Raw genomic sequence first — 19,108 nt, 5'->3', positions numbered from 1 at the left:
TCTGATTTAGTGGGTTTCAGGCGGAACTTGAAAAATCTGCATCTCTAACAAGTTCCCAGGTAACACCATTGCCTCTGCTCCAGAGACCACACTTTGAGAACCACAGGACTGGCTCCTCTTTCCCTAAGACCCACTGTAAATTCTGATTGGCTGAGGTCAGAGACATAGGGTCACCCACCCTTCCACTGCAAAAAAAAGTCAAACACAAGTGAAATTCATAAAAGTCCCTTAAAACGGTTTAGATCCCATTTGTTTCCCGGCATTTCATCACCTTTATTTATTTCTCTCTAATCCAAGGTGGAAAACACAATTTCCTTGAGGTGGAAAGATTCATAAGTGTCCCCCTTCCTTCTCAGAGCATCAGTTGTATCAAACTCAGCATCCCCTCACTACTGATCAGGCTCAAATAAATCCTGAGGCGCATTCAGGACTGTCACAGCATCTCATCACGGCCCTTCAGGAACATGAGCTGGCTGATGGGATGCAAGGGCACACCTGGCTTTGAGGACTAAATTGCTTCTTTGATTCAGCTCAGCCAGAGCACAGAAGATTCAACTCGTTTCAGCTGTAAATCCAAAAGGAAGACTTCCAGGAAAAAACTGCCCTTTTATCAGCATTGCTTATCAGTCTTCTAATGATGGGGACCGCAGTGGCACCTAAATAAAGGCCGGTAAAACCTTTATTTACACTACACACTTGGTTCAGCTGATTGACTTAAAGGCTATGCTTGCATTTCCTATAATCCAGAGTGGAAGACACAGAGGAAGAGTGAATTTGTGGGAATCCTGATGATAGAATCAAACGTTATTGAATGCTTACTATGTGTTTGAACACTTTATATTCTATGTGCTAATATAGATTACCCCTTGAGGTAGGCACTGTTATTATTCTGATTTTAAAGATGAGAAATCTGAGACCTGGAGATGTTTAGCAATGTGCCCAGGGTCTCATGGCCAGTAAGTGGGGGATCCAGCATTCAAACCCAGGCAGTCTGGGTTCACAGCCTATATTCGTAACTGAGACCAGCTTGGCCACCACTGTGGGCAACTTGCTTCCCCTCTCTGGTCTCTGTCTTCATGAATGCAAAACAAGGGGGGTTAGATCATAGAAAGCTCGTGGCCCATGGGTAACATTTGGCCTGCATATTTTAACTATTGGTCCCTTAGTGGGTTTACATTTTTTTTTTTTTTTTTTGAGTTAGATGTCAACATGTACAAACCAAGAAACTATACATGATAAAGTTTTGGGTTCTACTAAAAACTGGAAGATATGGCCACACTGGTCTACATTCCTGTCTGGCAATAATTGGCTGGAGCTGAGAAGCTGCTGCCTATCCTGGACCATCACAAGCTCTGTAGCTTATCACACTCTCCAGCACTTCCTATTGTGTCACATTGGCATGTATCTACCTCAGGACCTTTGCATATCCTGTTCACTATGCTTGGAACACTCTCAGAGAGCTGCCTATCTTATTCTCTCCTTTTTTCATGGCCCAATCGAAATGTCACCTCTTGATAGAGCCTTTCCCTGTGCTTTATTTAAAATAATGTCTCTCCTATCTATCCCATGGCACTGTTTATTCTCCTCACTCTGAGTTATTTCTCTTGGTACTACTTTATTACCACTTGATCTGTCTGTTTACTGATGGCAGGCAGAATAGCTGAGTGGTTAAAAGGTGGGACTCTGGATCCATACTGCCTGTGTTCAGAGCACAGGTCTTCAATATACTAGCTGTGTTAACAACACTGTACCATATACTTGAATGTTGCTAAGAAAGTAGATCTAAAATGTTCTCACCACAAACAAGGAATGGTAACTATGTGATGGGATGGAGGCATTAGTAAATGCTATGGTGGTGATCTTTTTGCAATATATAAATGTATCAAATCAACACACGGTATACCTTAAACTTACACAATGTTATATGTCAACTATATCTCAATAAATCAGTGAAAAAAATACTAGCTATGTGAAGTAGGCAAGTTACTAAACTCTATGCCATGAGTTCTTCACCTATAAAACTGGGGCTAATAACTGCACCTACTTCATGGGTTATTACAAAATTAAGAATTAAAACAGTGCTTGGCACGTATACTGACAGTATTTATTGAAAGGATTAAGCTAGCTGAATCCCTTTACATAACCTGCCTGGCTCTGTAGACAGTTTAGTTTGTGATACTGAAACCAGACGCTCTCTTTTTAGCTCAAGTGTCATAAAGTAGCTTGACACTTTGTGCTGAAAGAATATTTTGCACCTTAAACTTTCTAAAGTCAACTTCTTTTTGAGACTATTTATGCAAGCAGAAATCCCACGAATGTCAACAATTTAGGTAGAAAACCAAAAATACACACACATACACACAGATGTATGATTTTTACGGAACTATATATATCCCTGAACATTAACATTGGATATGTAGCATTTCAATATCTGTAACCAGTTACAGTGAGATTCCTTGGGATCTAAATGAGGATGTGTAGGGAGTCTGGCTCCTCCTGTCCCAGCCCTAAAGGGCAGGGAAGGAATTGAGTCGAACTGGAAATCAAAAGTCACAAAGGGCCCTTTACTACCACCTGGTCTAACCTTGTTAATCCTCTTTCCTCTACTGTCAGCACATGTGGTTTCTGCAGCATTTTACACACTTCATACCCAGCCATGAGTGACGCTTCCTAAGGCATGAAATTCCCAACTCGGAGGTGCCACTCTATTTTTCATAGATATAGTTTAGCTCCAACATGAAAAACCATATTTGGGGGGGGAAAAAAGCCTAAATCCATGGCTCTTGCTGTGTTGTCTTTTTATTTTTTTCCTGAGATAGTCTGTTCTTTCCTTGATTTCTGGATAGGACTCTATCTTGAGCTGTGGTGTCCTTTTTGTTTCTTTTCTTTTTCTTTCTTTCTTTTTTTTTTTAATTAAGTCTGTGGTTGAGCCCTTGTGACGAATATATTAAATAAATACGTTTTGGATCCCCCCCATACCAAATTAGCCTATATCACCCGATCTGCTGCTCACATCTGAAAAGGTTCCATGCTCTCCAGCTGTAATTTGTTCCAATGTTTTATTCTAGCTCTATAGAAATAAAAAGTTTCCCCAATCCTCCGTGAAGCCCCAGTTCTTTTCTGGGAGCTGAATACTGCCGTGTTGGTCTTATACTGCTTGATTCCACCACACCTGCCCGATTCTGTGCTGCTCAGGGGAATCTTCTAAATGTCTGCAAGAGTGTCTGTTGAATTTAAAAATATATATATAAGAAGGACCTCCTTGGAAAAGTGCTACCAAGACAAGCTCATATGAGAGTTTCTGAGAGGGGGCAGGAAGACAAAGAAGTAGCAACTAAATAATACTCATTTTCCAAGTTTTCTTCTAAAAATGCCTATAGTCTTTTAGACCCAGTTCACTGAAGTAAAATTCAGCTTGCATACAGATCCCTGCCCTGTGAAAGCTGAGGGCACTCCAAGTCACTTTACTCAATGGCCTTCGGTTTTCACATCTGCGAAAGGAAGGGCTTTGGCTGAATGATCTTCAGGATTTCTTGCCCGACTAACATTTTGCTTGGTTCCCTGAAGTACTTTAGGCAGCTCCCTGCCTTTCAAATTTATTTCAGCACCAGCTTCAACATGAGCTTAAAATCTAGTAAGAGGTTCACTCATGGAACTTGTGCCCCTCCACAGGGACTCCTAAAGCTTTCTGAATTTTTGTTGTGTTTTCTCTCTCTGTTCTACTGGGCGACACTGGAAGCAGGGAGGAAGACTTTCTCGCTCCCGTTTTTTTTTGTTGTTTGTTTGTTTTTTCACTCTCCTCCTTGGTTTGGTTAAATTAATTCGTCCCAGATCACATCTGCATCTCTCTCGTGCTGTGTTCAGTCCCGGCAGTGTTAGCCTGGGTCAGACCCCAAAGTTGCAAGGTCTGTCTTCACTTTTGCCTTCTTTCTTTGCTTTCTTTGAGCCTACGCTCTCCTCTCTCATCTTCCAGCCTACCAAACCCCACATCTCTCTCGTCTTACATAAAACTGATAAGATGAACTCTTTCCCATTGTGTCTAAGAGACTAATGATTCAGGAGTTCAAGAAATGAGGGCTCCCTTTAATACCACCACAGTGAATGCATCTTTGGCTTGAGAAATCATGGGGACCATTCAGGCACTGTGCTCGTGAGGCCCACAGTCTGGGGATTCACAATAAGCCATCAGCCAATTACAATTACCCGAGAGGATGGAAAGTACTTTAAAAAAATCTGACAAATAGCGAGAGCTCTGGCCATCAGGGAAGGCTTCTCATCTTAGACCCGAAAGATGAGTGGCTGATTAAGGATGCAGATGTAAGAGGTGGCAGTCCCAGGGAGACGGAATAGAGATGCAAAGGCTCAGGGGAAAATGAAGATACTGGAAGATTTCCCCTTTAATAAAAGAGAAGTGCAGTCCCAGAAAGGTTACATGATTTACCTAAAGTCACATAATGACTAGAGCACCAAAATGTGGTCGTTTTTGCTCTATTCTGTAAGACCCTTGCAGAAAGTTTGCTTTTACAAAGGGATCCAGTGAAAGGTCTGAAGATTAGTTCTTAGGGAATGTTTCTCTGCTGGCAGAATACAAATCACTGTGCCACATGGATGAAGGAAAAATAGCCCATAGCAGCGAGGGTTTCTGAATCCCTCTCTAATCACATCACCTAAGGCTCTATGGCCAACTATGTCAACTCCCAATTCCAGCCCTGGCTTTACTAACTGTAACGAATGACTGACAGCACTGTCATTATGCTACTCTCAACAGCTGCATCCAAAAATTTCACCAGACAGCAGCCTGCAGGCTTGATGCATCCTGCAGACTAGTTTTGTTTGGCCTGCATTGCCTCAAAGGTTGTTTAAAAGTAAAACAAAACAAGATACCTAAAATGCCCTTTAATTGTGGCACCAGGGCTACATCCATTTTCTTTTCTAGTTCTTTAAAGTCAGGCTAGCATTTATGGGATCAGGCAAACGAATGTCCTAAAAAATCCTTGTGTATATGTATGTATATGTACGTGTGTGTGTGTGTGTGTGTGTGTGTGTGTGTGTGTACATACCCCTAACAATAGGAACATGAACAAAAAAGATTAACCATTAGTAATAGGGAGAAGTTACTACTGTTGATTAAAAATACCATCAAGACAAGCACAGAACAAAACTGACAGTAGAAATGTTTAAAATGTGGTTCTTCATGATTTTTTGGAGACCCAACCACAAGGTCTTTAACTATTTCTGATTGTCTCTGCCTGAGCCCGAAGTATAGACGATTCTCTAAATCCTGACCAGCTGTCATGGGCTGTTGACAAAACTCAGACCAGACCACTTCGGTGTTTGGGAGAAAGAGGCTGCCAGAGCGCTGTCAGGGAGAGAGAGGACAGGGTTCTTTTTTTTTTTTGCGGTACGTAGGCCTCTCACTGCTGTGGCCTTTCCCGCTGTGGAGCACAGGCTCCGGACGCACAGGCTCAGTGGCCATGGCTCACGGGCCCAGCCGCTCCGCGGCATGTGGGATCTTCCCGCACTGGGGAACGAACCCGTGTCCCCTGCATTGGCAGGCGGACTCTCAACCACTGCGCCACCAGGAAAGCCCCGAAGACAGGGTTCTTAAGATTCATGAGAACAGTCTGTCCCCCCTAACAGCAGGAGTAGGTGCCTCTGCAAAAAGAAATTACCCACTTTGTATCCTTTTACTTCCGACTCATTATCCAGGGCCTTCACTTGATCCCAATTCAGGATAATTTTGGAGTCCGATGAATTCCATATGATGTTTCCGGGGGGCTGACTTGGCGCTGTAAAAATTTAAGATATACGAAGTCACAGATTATTAAGTCTCAATGGATTCTGAGGAATATCTCCTTCCTAGAATTCGAGAGTGGAGGCAATTTAACGGGCTATTGCACTAATATGTGTCTTCAAGGTCACTAAAATCTGACGAGATACAGCATTGCAAATGGAAAAAGATTCAGTTGGTCGCCTAACATTTATAGCTAAAAGAAGTGGCCCTTCCCAGTGAGGAGAAAACATTGATCTTTCCGTCCTCCGGAGCAATGAATTTTGCATGGTATTCGGAAAGGTTCAGTTAAAATGCTAAGGTAAATCTGAATTTCCATAATGATACCAATTAGTATGCAAATGATCACTGGGAGGTGGGGATGGGAATGAACTTGGAATATGTTTGATGAATCTCTAAAATATTTCTGAGCAAGAATGTTCTTACGTGGCTTTCTGGTTGTCACGTTGACCGTCGCACTGGAGGGGCCTGTCCCTGCAGAATTATATGCCTTGACAGCTAAATGATACAGAGCGCTGCCTTTTAAGTTGGTGATTTTTGTTGACGTCTGATTTCCTATTGTTCGTATTTTTCGAGCATTTTCTTCTTTGTCGTCATGTCTCCAGTATTTTACCTGAGAAAATAAAAAGGAAGACCTTGGATGTCATACCTGTTGGGGATATCTCCAACGTCATCAGGTGATTTTTTTTTAATACAAGATTCTTATGACAGAGTTAATTTTCTATACAGCAAGTCGTAAGCAGAGCTTTCAGAACCAAGAGCTTTGTGCATGCTGAGAAATCATCGATAATTACAAAGGCCCCCTTTTTGTTCTTAGCTTCAGAGTGAGATGGTAAACTGGCACAGTCATGGTTGGGTACTTATCCCTTTTTCCCCACCTTGTTTTGAGCCCAAGTGATCCTCGGTGTATCAGAAGTCAAAGCTCATTTTGCCAACCATCTTATACATGCTTAGACCTGCATGTATTTAGACAGAGCTCTCTGGAGAGTACCATGGAAACGGATAATCTCACAGTGGAATGCTCAGGGCTTCCATTCACACTCCTTTAGAAACAACGATTCTCTAAAACAAATGCCTCTAAATGGAACTTTAGGTCTATTTTCCCAACAGAGGGTGTCTAGAAAGTTCTCATTGAGGGGTAGGGACCCTTTCCCAGAACCAAGGCACCTGTCTCTTGCTTACCTCATACCCTTGTATCCGACCTCTATTCTTTTCCATGGGGGAGGCCCAGAAGACTTCAACATCTGTTGCAGAAAGACTTCTGGCAAAGATGTTGGCTGGTGCTTTGGTGGGTTCTGCAGATAAGTATGGAAAAAGTTATGACTCTATCAGCTGCATCAGAATAGGCTTCTAGATGCAAAGGCATCATATGGGCAAAAAATCAATGATTATAGAATAGTCCTTAGTGATTATGATCCAAACCCTCATTTTACAGAGAAACCATCATTATTAACAGCTGGGAGAGGATGGTGATGGAGATGGTGGTGAAGAGACTTTTTCAGTCTTTGGCTTCTACATTAAGGGGTAGGTGGAAGGGAAGTAACCCAGGACACTTAAGTATAAGTACCACGTTTCATAGCCAGGAACTTATTTAACACACATCCTTCTTAATTAGCATTTGTCCTAGGTGAGAGTCGTAGTCACTGGTTACGAAAATTAGACAGAAAAAAGGAGAATCAACTGACTTGACTAAGTTTCAGGAGGGCCGGGTGACGGTTCAGTTCTGCACAGACAGCTGCACGTCTTACGAGCTTGGCTGTACAAGTCATTTATGCTTTCTGGGCCTCAACCTCCTCAGCTGCAAAGGAGAGTCTGGACCCAGTCTGTCTCCTACATTTCAGTTCTTTTTGCCAGATTTTTGCCAGAGCTGTGTACCACTTTTATGTAAAGATTTTCCTTTCAGTGGTCTTTCTTAATGAACAACTCAGGCATTTTGTGAGTTATAACACAAATGAAATCCTGGTTTTGATTTGATAGCTGTATTTTTTTCTGATGCAACTCAAATCAATATGTAAGTATTAAATAATTTTAAAGGTTCATCTAGTACGTTTACAGTCAACTTGTGTGTTCCCTCTGGAATGCACATTCTGTTCCAGAAAGTGGTATACATGGAGACCCCTAAGGTTTTGTCTATTTATAACAATGTGTGATTCTATTTATGTGTTAATTCATTCAGTATCTATTAGGGGTCTGTGTGTCATACACGTTTCGACACTGGCGACACAGAGGTAAGAAATAAATAGCCGGCCCTCAAGAAACACATAAAACTAAAATTCAAAATTCATAATACATTGAGATGAGAATTATAACAGAGCAATGTTAAGACACAAGGAAAAAGAGAAGCACCTCACTCCGTGGGCCTGGGAAAATGAGAGAAGACATTGGCTGTTTGAGTTGAGTTTTGAAGGATGACCATGAGGTCACAAGGTGGGCAAAGCAGGGAACTTTAAGAGAAGGTGAAGCATATACTAGGGGCTCAAGCTTGTTTGGAGAATTGCAAGTCCTTTGGCTATGGTTGGAACATGAAGTATGCAGGGAAGAGGGGCAGGAGTTGAGGCAGAAAAGAGAGGTGGGGGCTAGATCATGGAGGACCACTGAGTCTAAGGGGCTGACTTTTTTAATTGGATGGAAGAATTTATTGCATCTTCACTTACTCCCAAGTCAGTGACTCAACTTTTAATATGGTCTCATTCCGAACATCACCTTTGAAACAATGAAGGCAAGCTCCGATGGAGATGAAGGCCATTAGGAGAGGTATTCTGAGAGCAGGGATGGCACAGAGGCAGTGAAAATGAGTGAGAACCCCTAAACATGATAACACCAGAGATGACCATGAGAGCAATCACACTGCTCTGTGACTTACTCTATTCTTTAATAACAGAATAATTTTTGAGTACAATGTGATTTAGGAAAAAAATCATCTTGAGAGGAAATACAAGTTATATTTTGGCATTCACTTAAAGGCATAAAATAAAATAGAATTCTGTTGAAAGTAATGTGATAAATACACAGACATGAAGATCTTATATGGTACCTGAGATTCTGGTCCTTAGCAGTGGAATTACTAAAGGATAAGCATTTGTTTTTATACACCGTGGAGCTGCTATCTTTCTAAGGGACTGGTGGTAGATAATGAATCGTATTTTTCATAGTACGCTTTTCTTGACTCAGGATATGCCTTCAGTTTATGGGTAGAGTGCTAAATTGATTGTACGTCCTAAAGTCAACATCTCAGAATTGAAGCAACATCATACCTTCTTCTGCAGAATATACCACCGTGGTGGGACTGAAAGGGCCTTCTCCTTTATTGTTGAAGACGCCCACTTTAACCTCGAAGGGAGAGAAGGGATGCACGCTCTCATTCCTGAACACGTATCTGGAGGCGTCCGCGGAGGCCAGCACGGTCAGCATCCAGATCATTTTGCCATAAGGCCGGAAGGCCACCACGTAACCAAAGCCTCTGCCGTTCTGTAATTCCTCAGGGACCGTCTGGGAAGAAAGGGAGGCAGTCTTCAGAGGCTGCAGTACTTTGATGCAGATGCTACATTGTTTTATTCCACTCCCCACCCCCATACACGCCCCTGTGTTCATGCTATCTTATTGGGGGCTTTGTCGAGAGTCTTCAATTTGGGATTTGCCATCAGTCTACCAGAGATATTCAGGGGGGATTGAAGCAGGGTTCAAAAAAAATCAGTGAAAACCTGCAGTGGAGAGCCTGGCTTCCTGATGGGGGAGACCCAGCTCTGAAACTGTAGGAAATGACTGTGGAAGACACTGGACAGTTGATCTAAAAAGCAACATTCCCAACATGTACCATCTAGTAGGATCCTTCCTCCAGGGTCACACGGACACTCATTGAAAGAGCTCTCACCAAAGAAGTGAGGACCATCCTGGCTCAGGCAAGATCTTCCCTCTCAGCCCGGAAGTGCTGGGCTGGAAGGGGTGAGTGGTTTCTCTCACTGCTGGGGCTCTGGTTAAATGACAGATTGGAACTTCCGCGGCTGTTGCCTAGAATCCTTCAAAATCATTGTGGACTCTTTCTGAAACTCTGACCTCCTGTCTCAAAATCAATTTTTAATAAAGTGGCGACTAACACACCTCTACGTGGGTGAAAAAACACTTTACACAAGAGGGCTCCTGCAGCAAAGCCAATCTTAGGAAATTGTGCTGGTACACGGAGTCTATTGTGGGCAGATGTTTTAAATCAATTGGCCTTGCAGTAATTCAGGAAAAAAAGAAAAACTGGTTTTCTCTAAACCAGCCTTCTTTAATGTGCATATTATACATATATACATTTTTTCTTACGTTCTCTTCCCTTTCATGATTGTTTTTCCTGTGACCAACTGAATTAAAACTTGACTCCACAACTGACGGGGAAGCGCCATCTTTTCCTGCTAGCCATTCAGGCGAGAGCGAGTGTTTGCACTCAAACGGATTTTGGCTGTTAAAAACAGAGAAGGCGACTTCCCATATACGTTTAACACAGAGTAAAATGATAAAATAGCCTAGGCTAATGTATGTTCCTTTCGTTCTGCGATTCATTTACCTCCCAGGTTATAACCAGTTCAGATTTGCTGCCTCCGCCTCCACTGACGTTAGCTGGGGTGACTTCGGGGACTGTTCAGGAGACAAAAAAACAAGTCATGTCAGGTGGCAAAGGCCAAGAGGGCCAGCAAGGTTGCCGGGCTGAGGTGACTCAGTTTAAACAGATCCTCGGATGCACACAGCTCTGAGATCAGAAATTGTATGGTCGAGGGTCCCGAAGCATCAGCTCGCGGAAGTGAAACATACCCAGGAAACTGCTATGAGTTACCTCTTTCCCATTCAACAAGAGGCACACCTGTTATCTGACGTGACTGAATAATGATTCAGCTCCACCCCTAGAGGCCAAAGTTCAGGGGGATGAGGAAAGGACTGAGGTTCTGGTTCTAAGGCTTGGGTAGGCGTTTATGAGCCACGTGGCGGTACACAAAGAAGTGATGATACACACTCTGCCTGTGCAGAGCTCACAATCTAGTTGGAGGGGGGGGAGCACATGCAGGACGATTCCAGAGCGATGTCGACAACCAACAACATGCGGCACAGACAGAACGGAGGAGTGCGGAGGCCGTCTGAAGCGCAGGCCGGGCTAACGGCTTCTCAGAGGAAGGTGAGTTTTGAGCTGGGTGTTGAAGGAAGTGGTGGACAGAGGTTGACCCCTGGCTCACCGTGCTTAACCTCTTTGACTCCCAGTTTCCTCTGTAAAGGAGGGCAAATTATGCTAGCTTCCCCCTCAGGATTGCTGAGAGGAATTCATTAAATTACGATTTTGGAGGGGAAAAGGAAGCATGGGGTTAGCTATAGTATCATCCTGTAAATGAAAGACTCCAGACAGAATCTAAAAATGTCCGGCTGGGGTATAGATTTGGTGACTGGGAATGTCCCCTTGGATAAAGCCAACGAAATACAGCCAGATGGATTTGTGTCCAAGAGTAGGGTCAGAGTTTCCATTTGCTCTGGGGCCTTCCTCTTCCTTCAATAAACATTTGGCCTCATCGCAGCTGGGACCTTCACACACACCCACACTAGGCCTCCCACTCTATGTGAGACAAATACAAGGGATGCAGGTGAATTCATGTTGTTCTCTCACCGTGCTCACCCAAGCTGCGTACACAGAAGCTCCTATAAAACTGCCGACTGGGCTTGCGTGAATTACTAGGATGGTCCTAATCTTAGCTTTTGGGAAGGGTTTATACCCTAAGAAGATTTACTGAACATTTCTGAAGAACTTATTCTTTGCCACTTGACATTTCTGTGAGTTGATTTCATTTGAAGTGTGGGTGTGCATTTGAAAAAATAATAATCCTGGTAGGAGAGTCTTGGTGACAAAGGAACCAGTGAAGAAAGACGTGGTGTTTGAGAGAACGAAGCAGAGTGTCTTGCCCTGTACCAGGGAACCCAAGGAAGAGTGAGAACATAACTCTGGATTGAAACTCACTGCTGGGACTCACAGAGAGAGAGAACAAGCTAGTGGTTACCAGTGGGGAGAGGGAAGGGAGGAGGCGCAGTGTAGGGGTAGGGGAGTAAGAGGTACAAACTATTATGTACAAAATAAGCTGCAAGGACATATCACAGGGGAATATAGCCAATATTTTATAATAACTATGAATGGAGTATAACCTTCAAAAGTTGTGAATCACCATATTATACACCTATAACTTATATAACATTGTGCATCAACTATACTTCAATAAAAGTTAATATATAAAAATAAAAACAAAAACACCAACAAAATAATGAAACTCCCTGATGGTAAAGCTGAGCATCTATTGGTCTCATTTCTGATGATCACAGTCACTCAGGGAAGGGTGGGCTAGCACAGAGCCTCGTTAGGGCTGAAGAGCAGGGAGATTCAAAGCCTTTCCCTAAGGAACAGGAGCTCCTGCATCCTTGGTGCTACTCACGGGCCTCTTCTGTCCTCCGCTTCTCAGAGGGCTGACTGGGCTCCCCAATCCCAATCACGTTGGCTGCAACTGTGCGGAATTCATATTCGACCCAAGGGTTCAAACCCACCACAGTTGCTGTGAATGTCTTCCCATCAATGAGTTCTGGGACTGAAAGACATCAAAAGGTGACCATGTTTCATAGGATTCCATGTTAGGAAGATGGGAACTTCTATCCATCATCATCACCATTACTGTGTTCGGGGCATTGCTGCAGATCTGAGGGGAGCTGCACAAACAGCCCTTGCAGGGAGGTCATCCCAGACCTCTCTGTGCCAGACTAATAAACTCAAATCACACACCAGCAGATGACATCACAAAAGACAGTCTTCAGAGCCCAAAGCTACTTGACCATAATCACTATTGTTCTCACCTCACCTGTTTTTCAGCATTTACTGTATCGGGCTGGGCATATTGTTTAATCCCTCCAACTATCCTATGAGTAAGGTGAAATTTTTCTCTTCATTTTTATAGATGAGGAAAACGTACCACATAAAGGTCAAGTGACTCGCCCAAGGTCATACTGGATTTGCACCTTTGTCTGACTGCATGGCTCAAGCTCTGTAACTTATGATAACAATGGAGTAATAATGGTATAAATCCACACAACTACTGTTAATGAACTGTGTTAGCATACCAAAAGAAAGAATCTGTAAACATAAACGGAATGGCCCATGAAGAATAGAAAAAGAGTCAGAGAGGCAGAATTTGATAGTGTTCATCCAGCAGGATTTGGGGAAGGCCTCCCTTCACAGAGGACAGGGCCCCCTGCTTGATGCCACAAGCCATGGAGCTCTGGACTTGGCTTCTATGCTCACTGCACAACCTTTTGGGTTTTGAATTAATTGCTATGAAGATTTCCCAATGGGCCCAGGAGACTCAGAGGGACGTCCCCTGTGACAAAGCTGAGGCCCCTGTGACTAGGCTTCAGCGGCTTCTAGCCTCCTTGGGGCCACACTTTTAGAGTCCTTCCCTCCAAAGTTGAAGAAAGTGGGTTCTGGAGTCAGACAACCTGGATTCTAGCCCTAACTCCACACTCAGTAGCCAAACGACCTTGGGCAAGTTGCTTCCCCTTTCCATGCCTTGGTTTCCTCACCATAAAATAAGGCTAATAACAATATCTATTCACAGTGCAGTTGAGAACACTCAAGAAAAGCACTTAGCAGAACATAGGGCACATAGGAAGGGCTTAACCAATTCCAGCTGTTTTCTTTTGTAAACCATCATTATTATCGTCATGAGAATCAGCATCTTCATCCCACTCCTGTCCTTCATTGTATTTATTCAGCAATTTATTTTTTTTTAAGTATCACAATCATTTCTGTATGGGGTCATAACAATTCTTATTCTTCCCATTTAACAGAAGAGGACTATGAAGATGTATAGAAAGCTGCTGATCAGCAAAGTCAGGACTAGAATTCTTATCTCCGTAACTTCCAGATTTTTCCTTTCCTTCCTTCTTAAAACACTCCTGTGACTCAGAAGAAAGTCAATGATTCAGCTGGAAACACAGAAACCCATTTCAGAGGTTAGATAAGCTAACATGGAAAGACCAGAAGAGTGTGTAACTTGCTTGCAATAACTACTTGTTTGTCCATATTTTCCTCAAACGAAACCTAAATAAAATAACAAAACGAGTCAATTTGGAGGTGTAGACAGCAGCAGGGATGGTACGGCCAACACATGTATTCTTTAATTTTACAAACTCTCATGCCTCTTCATGCCCAAATATATCCATCTAAAAAAATGGGCAGGAAGTCAAGAGGCTCCGCGCAGCCCTTAGATACGGGTTTCTTGAAAGCTGTGTACAAACTTTACAAAGACTGTGATTAAACAGTAACATAATCCACTGCTTTTCAAAGTGCCCCACTAGTGGTACACATACGATTTTAGGCAATGCACAGATAGATGATGCTTTTTATTTTTATAGCTAATGTATTTTAAAATGTGTGTCAAAAATATAACACAACAGACCTACTATCATTGCAGACTTATTGCTTAGAACAAATTAACAAACAAACAAATATGAATCAGTAGAAAGAAAAATATCAAATAGTATACTGGTTGAGGTATAGGAAACACTGCCATAATGTCTCATCTGTAGCTGTGTCTGAATGAGAACCTAGACGCCTCTCGGCTTCTGCCACAGAGTTGTGTCCATTCTGCTGAGTTTCAGAAGCCCCTGTGAGACACCAGCACCAGGCATCCAACATGGTACCTGTATTAACTGCTTGCCAGCCCACGGAGAACGGAGTCCTGGCTTGAATGACATACATGGTGATGGGGCTGTGGTTGTCAGGCCCGGGTCTCCAGGAGAGCTGAGCAGTGGTGTCTGTAATTTCATCTATGGCCACAGCCTCTGGGGGGCCTGGAGGACCTGAGAAAGAGCAAGACCCTCAGAAGTTGAGCAGAGTGTTCAAATGTCCAAGGATGTGACCACTTTGTTGAATGGGGCGCTGACCTATTCAACTGTTGATTCATCCACCCACAGATTCATCGCTTGTCAATTACTTTTTGAATAGCTATTAGGAGCCTGGCTTTCTTCTAGGCTCTGAAACTACAGAGATGAGTGAGACGTGGCCTGGCCCCTTCCTTCCACGGCTTCACAATATAATAGGAAAAACCAGTAGGTATACAAAGAATTACAATAGGATATTTGTTCTAGATGTCAAGAGAGAATATTGTGGTACCACCAGGGCCCAAATTCATTAATCCATCCATCATATATTACAAGTTCCTACTACGGGTTGGACACTGTTATCTGGGTAAGTGAAGATTGGAGCCTTCTGGAAATGGTCATTTCTACCCCTGATGATGTGAGCGAAGGTGACTTTAGAACTCTGGGGGTCTCAGTGCTGCTCTGTACATTCCAGCTGCATTGGAATGTCCACGTAAAATGCCAACACACACTTGCGTGCCAGGGAACTGCTGTGAAAGTGGCCTGTGTGCACGAGTCCCAAGACTGTGCCTTCTTCAAAGCGATTTCAAAATTGGGTTGAGAGTTGAAGGACCACATTGGCAGTTTCTGTAAGTTTCACACCTGTATTTTCCTCCTTCTGCTCTGGATGTGCATTGTTTCCGCCATTGTACTTAGACCATTGAAACGAGCGGAAATCAGTTTTAAATGAAGGCTTGTAAATCATAAAGAAACGGAGGGCTGGAAAGTGGTTGGTAAGCAAACACAAAATAACAGCAGAGCCAGAGCAAAGACTCAAAGCTGTCCTTGATTCCAACATGAAACGCTCTTAGCGGGCGGTTAAAGGCATTTCTAACAGGTGACCACCCGGGCAGAGAAGGTGAGTGTGAGGGACACATAACGACACAGCTTGTGTCCATTAGACAGGAGGAAGGAGATCTTCCTGGGAGGGATGTGCTGAGGCCCGGGACAGCAATCACATGTTCTTCCAAAATACTACGGGGCCACGGCGCAGGGGCAGGGAAGAAAGAGACCTTTCACAGAGTGCTGAGAAGTTAATGGCAATTTCTGGAAGTAACACTTTGTTCTGGGACTCACTTCCGCACCCTTTAAGTGATGCCTTAAATTTCTCTTTCCTTTTTTAAAAATCATTTCTTATAGACCCACAGATGAGACTAAATTTATCTTCTCCCTCCTACTTCTGAATGAAAGGTCTGCAAGTCGGTATGCTGGCACTGATTAATTTTCCATAGTGACATTTCAGCATGTCAGTCTAATGCCACCTAGATAGAACTGAGGTAACCTCTGGTCTTCAGGACTCTTATTAATCAGAGAAAAGTCCAGAAGACAATATAATCTTTTTTTTTTTTTTCTCACCAGCTTTCTCATCCTAGCATTCCCATCCTTTCTTAAAATAGATGCTCCTTCCATGGCCTTTAGAATCAAAGTACCACAAGGAGAAAAGTGTTCCTCTGCACATTCCTCAGTGAATTAAATTGATAGAGGAAGATCTGAGCCCACTGTTGGCAACTAGGAAGAAGGACATGAAGGGGTGGCATGAAGTTGGCCATGGGGGGTAAGATGGTACTTTCACAGCGCGGTTTGCTGTTTGTTATGTCTCTGCTACCAGCCCCACCCAAGTGTAGATATGCTACACCCTGCAGAATGTTTACCACCTTTGTTTTGGGGAAGTTGGGTCTCTCTTTCAAAATGACAAAATGAGCAAATGTTTATCCTCTGAGCAAAGTGGTCACATGGTCTGGGGCTCAAACAGTTTGTGTCACAGGCAACAGCAGAGGGAATGCAGGTGTTACACCCGCATCCCTGTTTCTTTCTCAGGGAAGGGTGGCCTTTCTAGCTGCTGTTCGAGTGCTCTAGATTAAATAAAGTAGGTATCAGAGAATCAAGGAAGCCAGAGACAAGACTCAAAGCTTTACTAGTTTCAGACACAAAAATCTCTTACATGTCAGTGCAATGCATACCAGCCTTGCCTCTGCAACATGCAGAAAAGCTGAAAGGGCAGAGCTAGGAGGAGGTAAAACAAAAGATGATGGTTTAAAATGGCATATTAATTTATTGGCTTTATTAACTGATCAGGCTAGATGTTCTCTTAGACCGCATTTGCAAATTCCTCTTGGTATTTCATGTTATTTTCTGTGAAATGAAGTATACAATATCATTTAAGAAATTCAACTATTACTAATTTAAATATTTATCAGTCTAATTTATTGGCGTTTAAACTGCTGATCTGAACATTATCCTAATGAAATAGAGGATACATTTTCAACAACAGAATTCTTTTGGTCCCCAGTGGGAGAGCAGAACAGCTCTGGTGTATTTTAAAATGGAAATAAACCCGGTCCCGTAGGTTATACTGTGGGTAGCTCTACCCAGGTTGGAAGTTTTCTCTTCTCTGGCCCTTATTCCTTCCATTATAGAAAGGTTTTTAAGGCGATTTAGAGGGGAACCAAAGCAGATCTGATGGAAAAGCTATTTTTCTTATTCTCTCTTGACAATCAGTTTGAGTTGCTAACTTCCACACACCTCCCCCCTCATGTTATGCCCACAGGACATAGCAACACTTTTTGTGGCTTCCAATAATATCTTATTCTCTGTGTACTCAGATTCATCCTGCCTCCAAATGTGACACCTCCTGTATTTGCTTGCACTCAAAATTCTGCTGGCCAAAGATTCCTAAACACCAATAGTTAGGGTTCGAATGAAGGAGACGCTGGCTAAGAGATTATTTGGATGTTCTGATTTGGCTTTACATTTAACTTTAGCAAACCCCTGAGCATGCATCACTTTGATTCTGGCATGTACACTGGTTCACAAAGACTTGAACTTTAATTAAAAAAATAGTTCTTAAAAGTCCACTTACTCTTCCTTTAAACATTGGTTTGTTGAGGCTCAGTCAAGTCATTCACAGCCATTTGGATGAAGTTAGACCATGTCTGTCACATGCAAGAGAATCTCACCAATGTCAGTTTTGACATCAACTTCCTGCTTATTGACTATATCCCAGGCAGGAACTCTTTCCTTCTAAAGCCATATTTTAGAAACTGGACAGAACTATTAACTTTAGGGGGAAAAAAATGGGAAAAACTGGCGATGATTTTACTTAAGCCACTGTTACATCAGTGACCTAACTCACTACAGTAAGTCCCCCACATGCGAATGGGTTCCATTCTGAGAGCGAGTTCATAAGTCCAATTTGTTCCTAAGTCCAACAAAGTTAGCCTAGGTACCCAACTAACACAGTCAGCTATATAGTACTGTACTGTAATAGGTTTACAATACTTTTCACACAAATAATACATAAAAAACAAACATAAAAAATAAAGAAAACATTTTTAATCTTACAGTACAGTACCTTGAAAAGTACAGTAGTACAGTATAACAGCTGGCATACAGGGGCTGGCATCAAGTCAACACGCAAGAAGAGTTACTGACTGCAGGAAGGAGAGGAAGTGGGAGATGGTAGAGTTGAAAGATTGTCAACAACAGAAGATGGAGGGCAAGCTGCAGTTTCACTCACGCCTGACGTTGATGGAACCCAAGTGTGCATCTTTGAAAGTTTGCATCTTGAAGGTTCGTATGTAGGGGACTTACTGTAATTTGGTTGAGCCCAGATGAAACAGCAAAAGGCACAGTTTCATCCTTCTTTAAGCTATTTGCTTTTCCTAATCTAAAGTTATTCTGTTCTAGTTATTCTGGTGTTGAACTCCAACACTATAAATCAGAGTACTGGGAGCATTTACAGGAGTTATTTTCAGTACAGAGTAACTGAATTTGCTCTGCACTTTCTGATCCCCTACGAGAAACAGCTGCACACAAAACTTCTGTAGACTCTTAACCACTGTTTACAATGCTTACCTTCTATCGTCTTTTCCCCTGTAATTCTAAACCACTGAGGTTTTTAGAACTCTGTGCTGGTGCAGATATCGCAAATATATTTTAAGAACAAACCCCAAAATTCCCATACCTCTCACAATCAGGTCAGCAGCGGCAGACAGCTTGTCTACACTTGTCTGGACCATGCAGACGTACTTCCCAGCATGCTTCAGCTGGATGTTCCGGATCATCAAATCACCAGCTGAATCCTGCTGATAAAGTAGGGGAAAGTGGCCACAATTACTTTTTAATGAGCTCTAAATATCATTATCACATGAAGGACACTGTGACTAATGGATTTATTTTACACTGGCTGATGGAAACATTAGTGATGCAAACCATGGCCTATTAAAAATATGTGAGCCTGCCTGAGAGATAACAACAGCAACATCTTCAGAACACACCTAGGACAAGACCTCAGGTGTCTGGCTTCTCTGTGTCTCTGGAGCAGTTTGCCATCCACGCTGGAAGCACTGAAGCTTACGTAATAAAGCAGCTGCTGACCTAGTCCTGTGGGTTTCTTCA

At 42.8% G+C, this 19,108-nt stretch overlaps 1 protein-coding gene across 1 annotated transcript in view; it reads right to left on the bottom strand.

Moving 5' to 3' along the window:
• CNTN4 (contactin 4) overlaps positions 1-19,108 on the bottom strand; it is a 959,269-nt gene that overhangs the window by 7,329 nt on the left and 932,832 nt on the right. The window contains exons 16-23 of the mRNA XM_060022925.1: positions 18,675-18,795; positions 14,492-14,650; positions 12,235-12,384; positions 10,338-10,408; positions 9,046-9,280; positions 6,974-7,086; positions 6,218-6,404; positions 5,677-5,789 (exon numbers count right to left, since the gene is read on the bottom strand). Of these exons, the coding sequence (XP_059878908.1) occupies positions 5,677-5,789; positions 6,218-6,404; positions 6,974-7,086; positions 9,046-9,280; positions 10,338-10,408; positions 12,235-12,384; positions 14,492-14,650; positions 18,675-18,795 (1,149 nt within the window). The remainder of the gene's footprint in view (positions 1-5,676; positions 5,790-6,217; positions 6,405-6,973; positions 7,087-9,045; positions 9,281-10,337; positions 10,409-12,234; positions 12,385-14,491; positions 14,651-18,674; positions 18,796-19,108) is intronic.

Source organism: Delphinus delphis, chromosome 10 (genome assembly GCF_949987515.2).
Source record: "Delphinus delphis chromosome 10, mDelDel1.2, whole genome shotgun sequence".
In the NCBI taxonomy this organism is placed as follows: Eukaryota; Metazoa; Chordata; class Mammalia; order Artiodactyla; family Delphinidae; genus Delphinus; species Delphinus delphis.
Note: the sequence above shows the minus strand (reverse complement) of the source record. Positions and strands in the feature narration are given on the sequence as shown.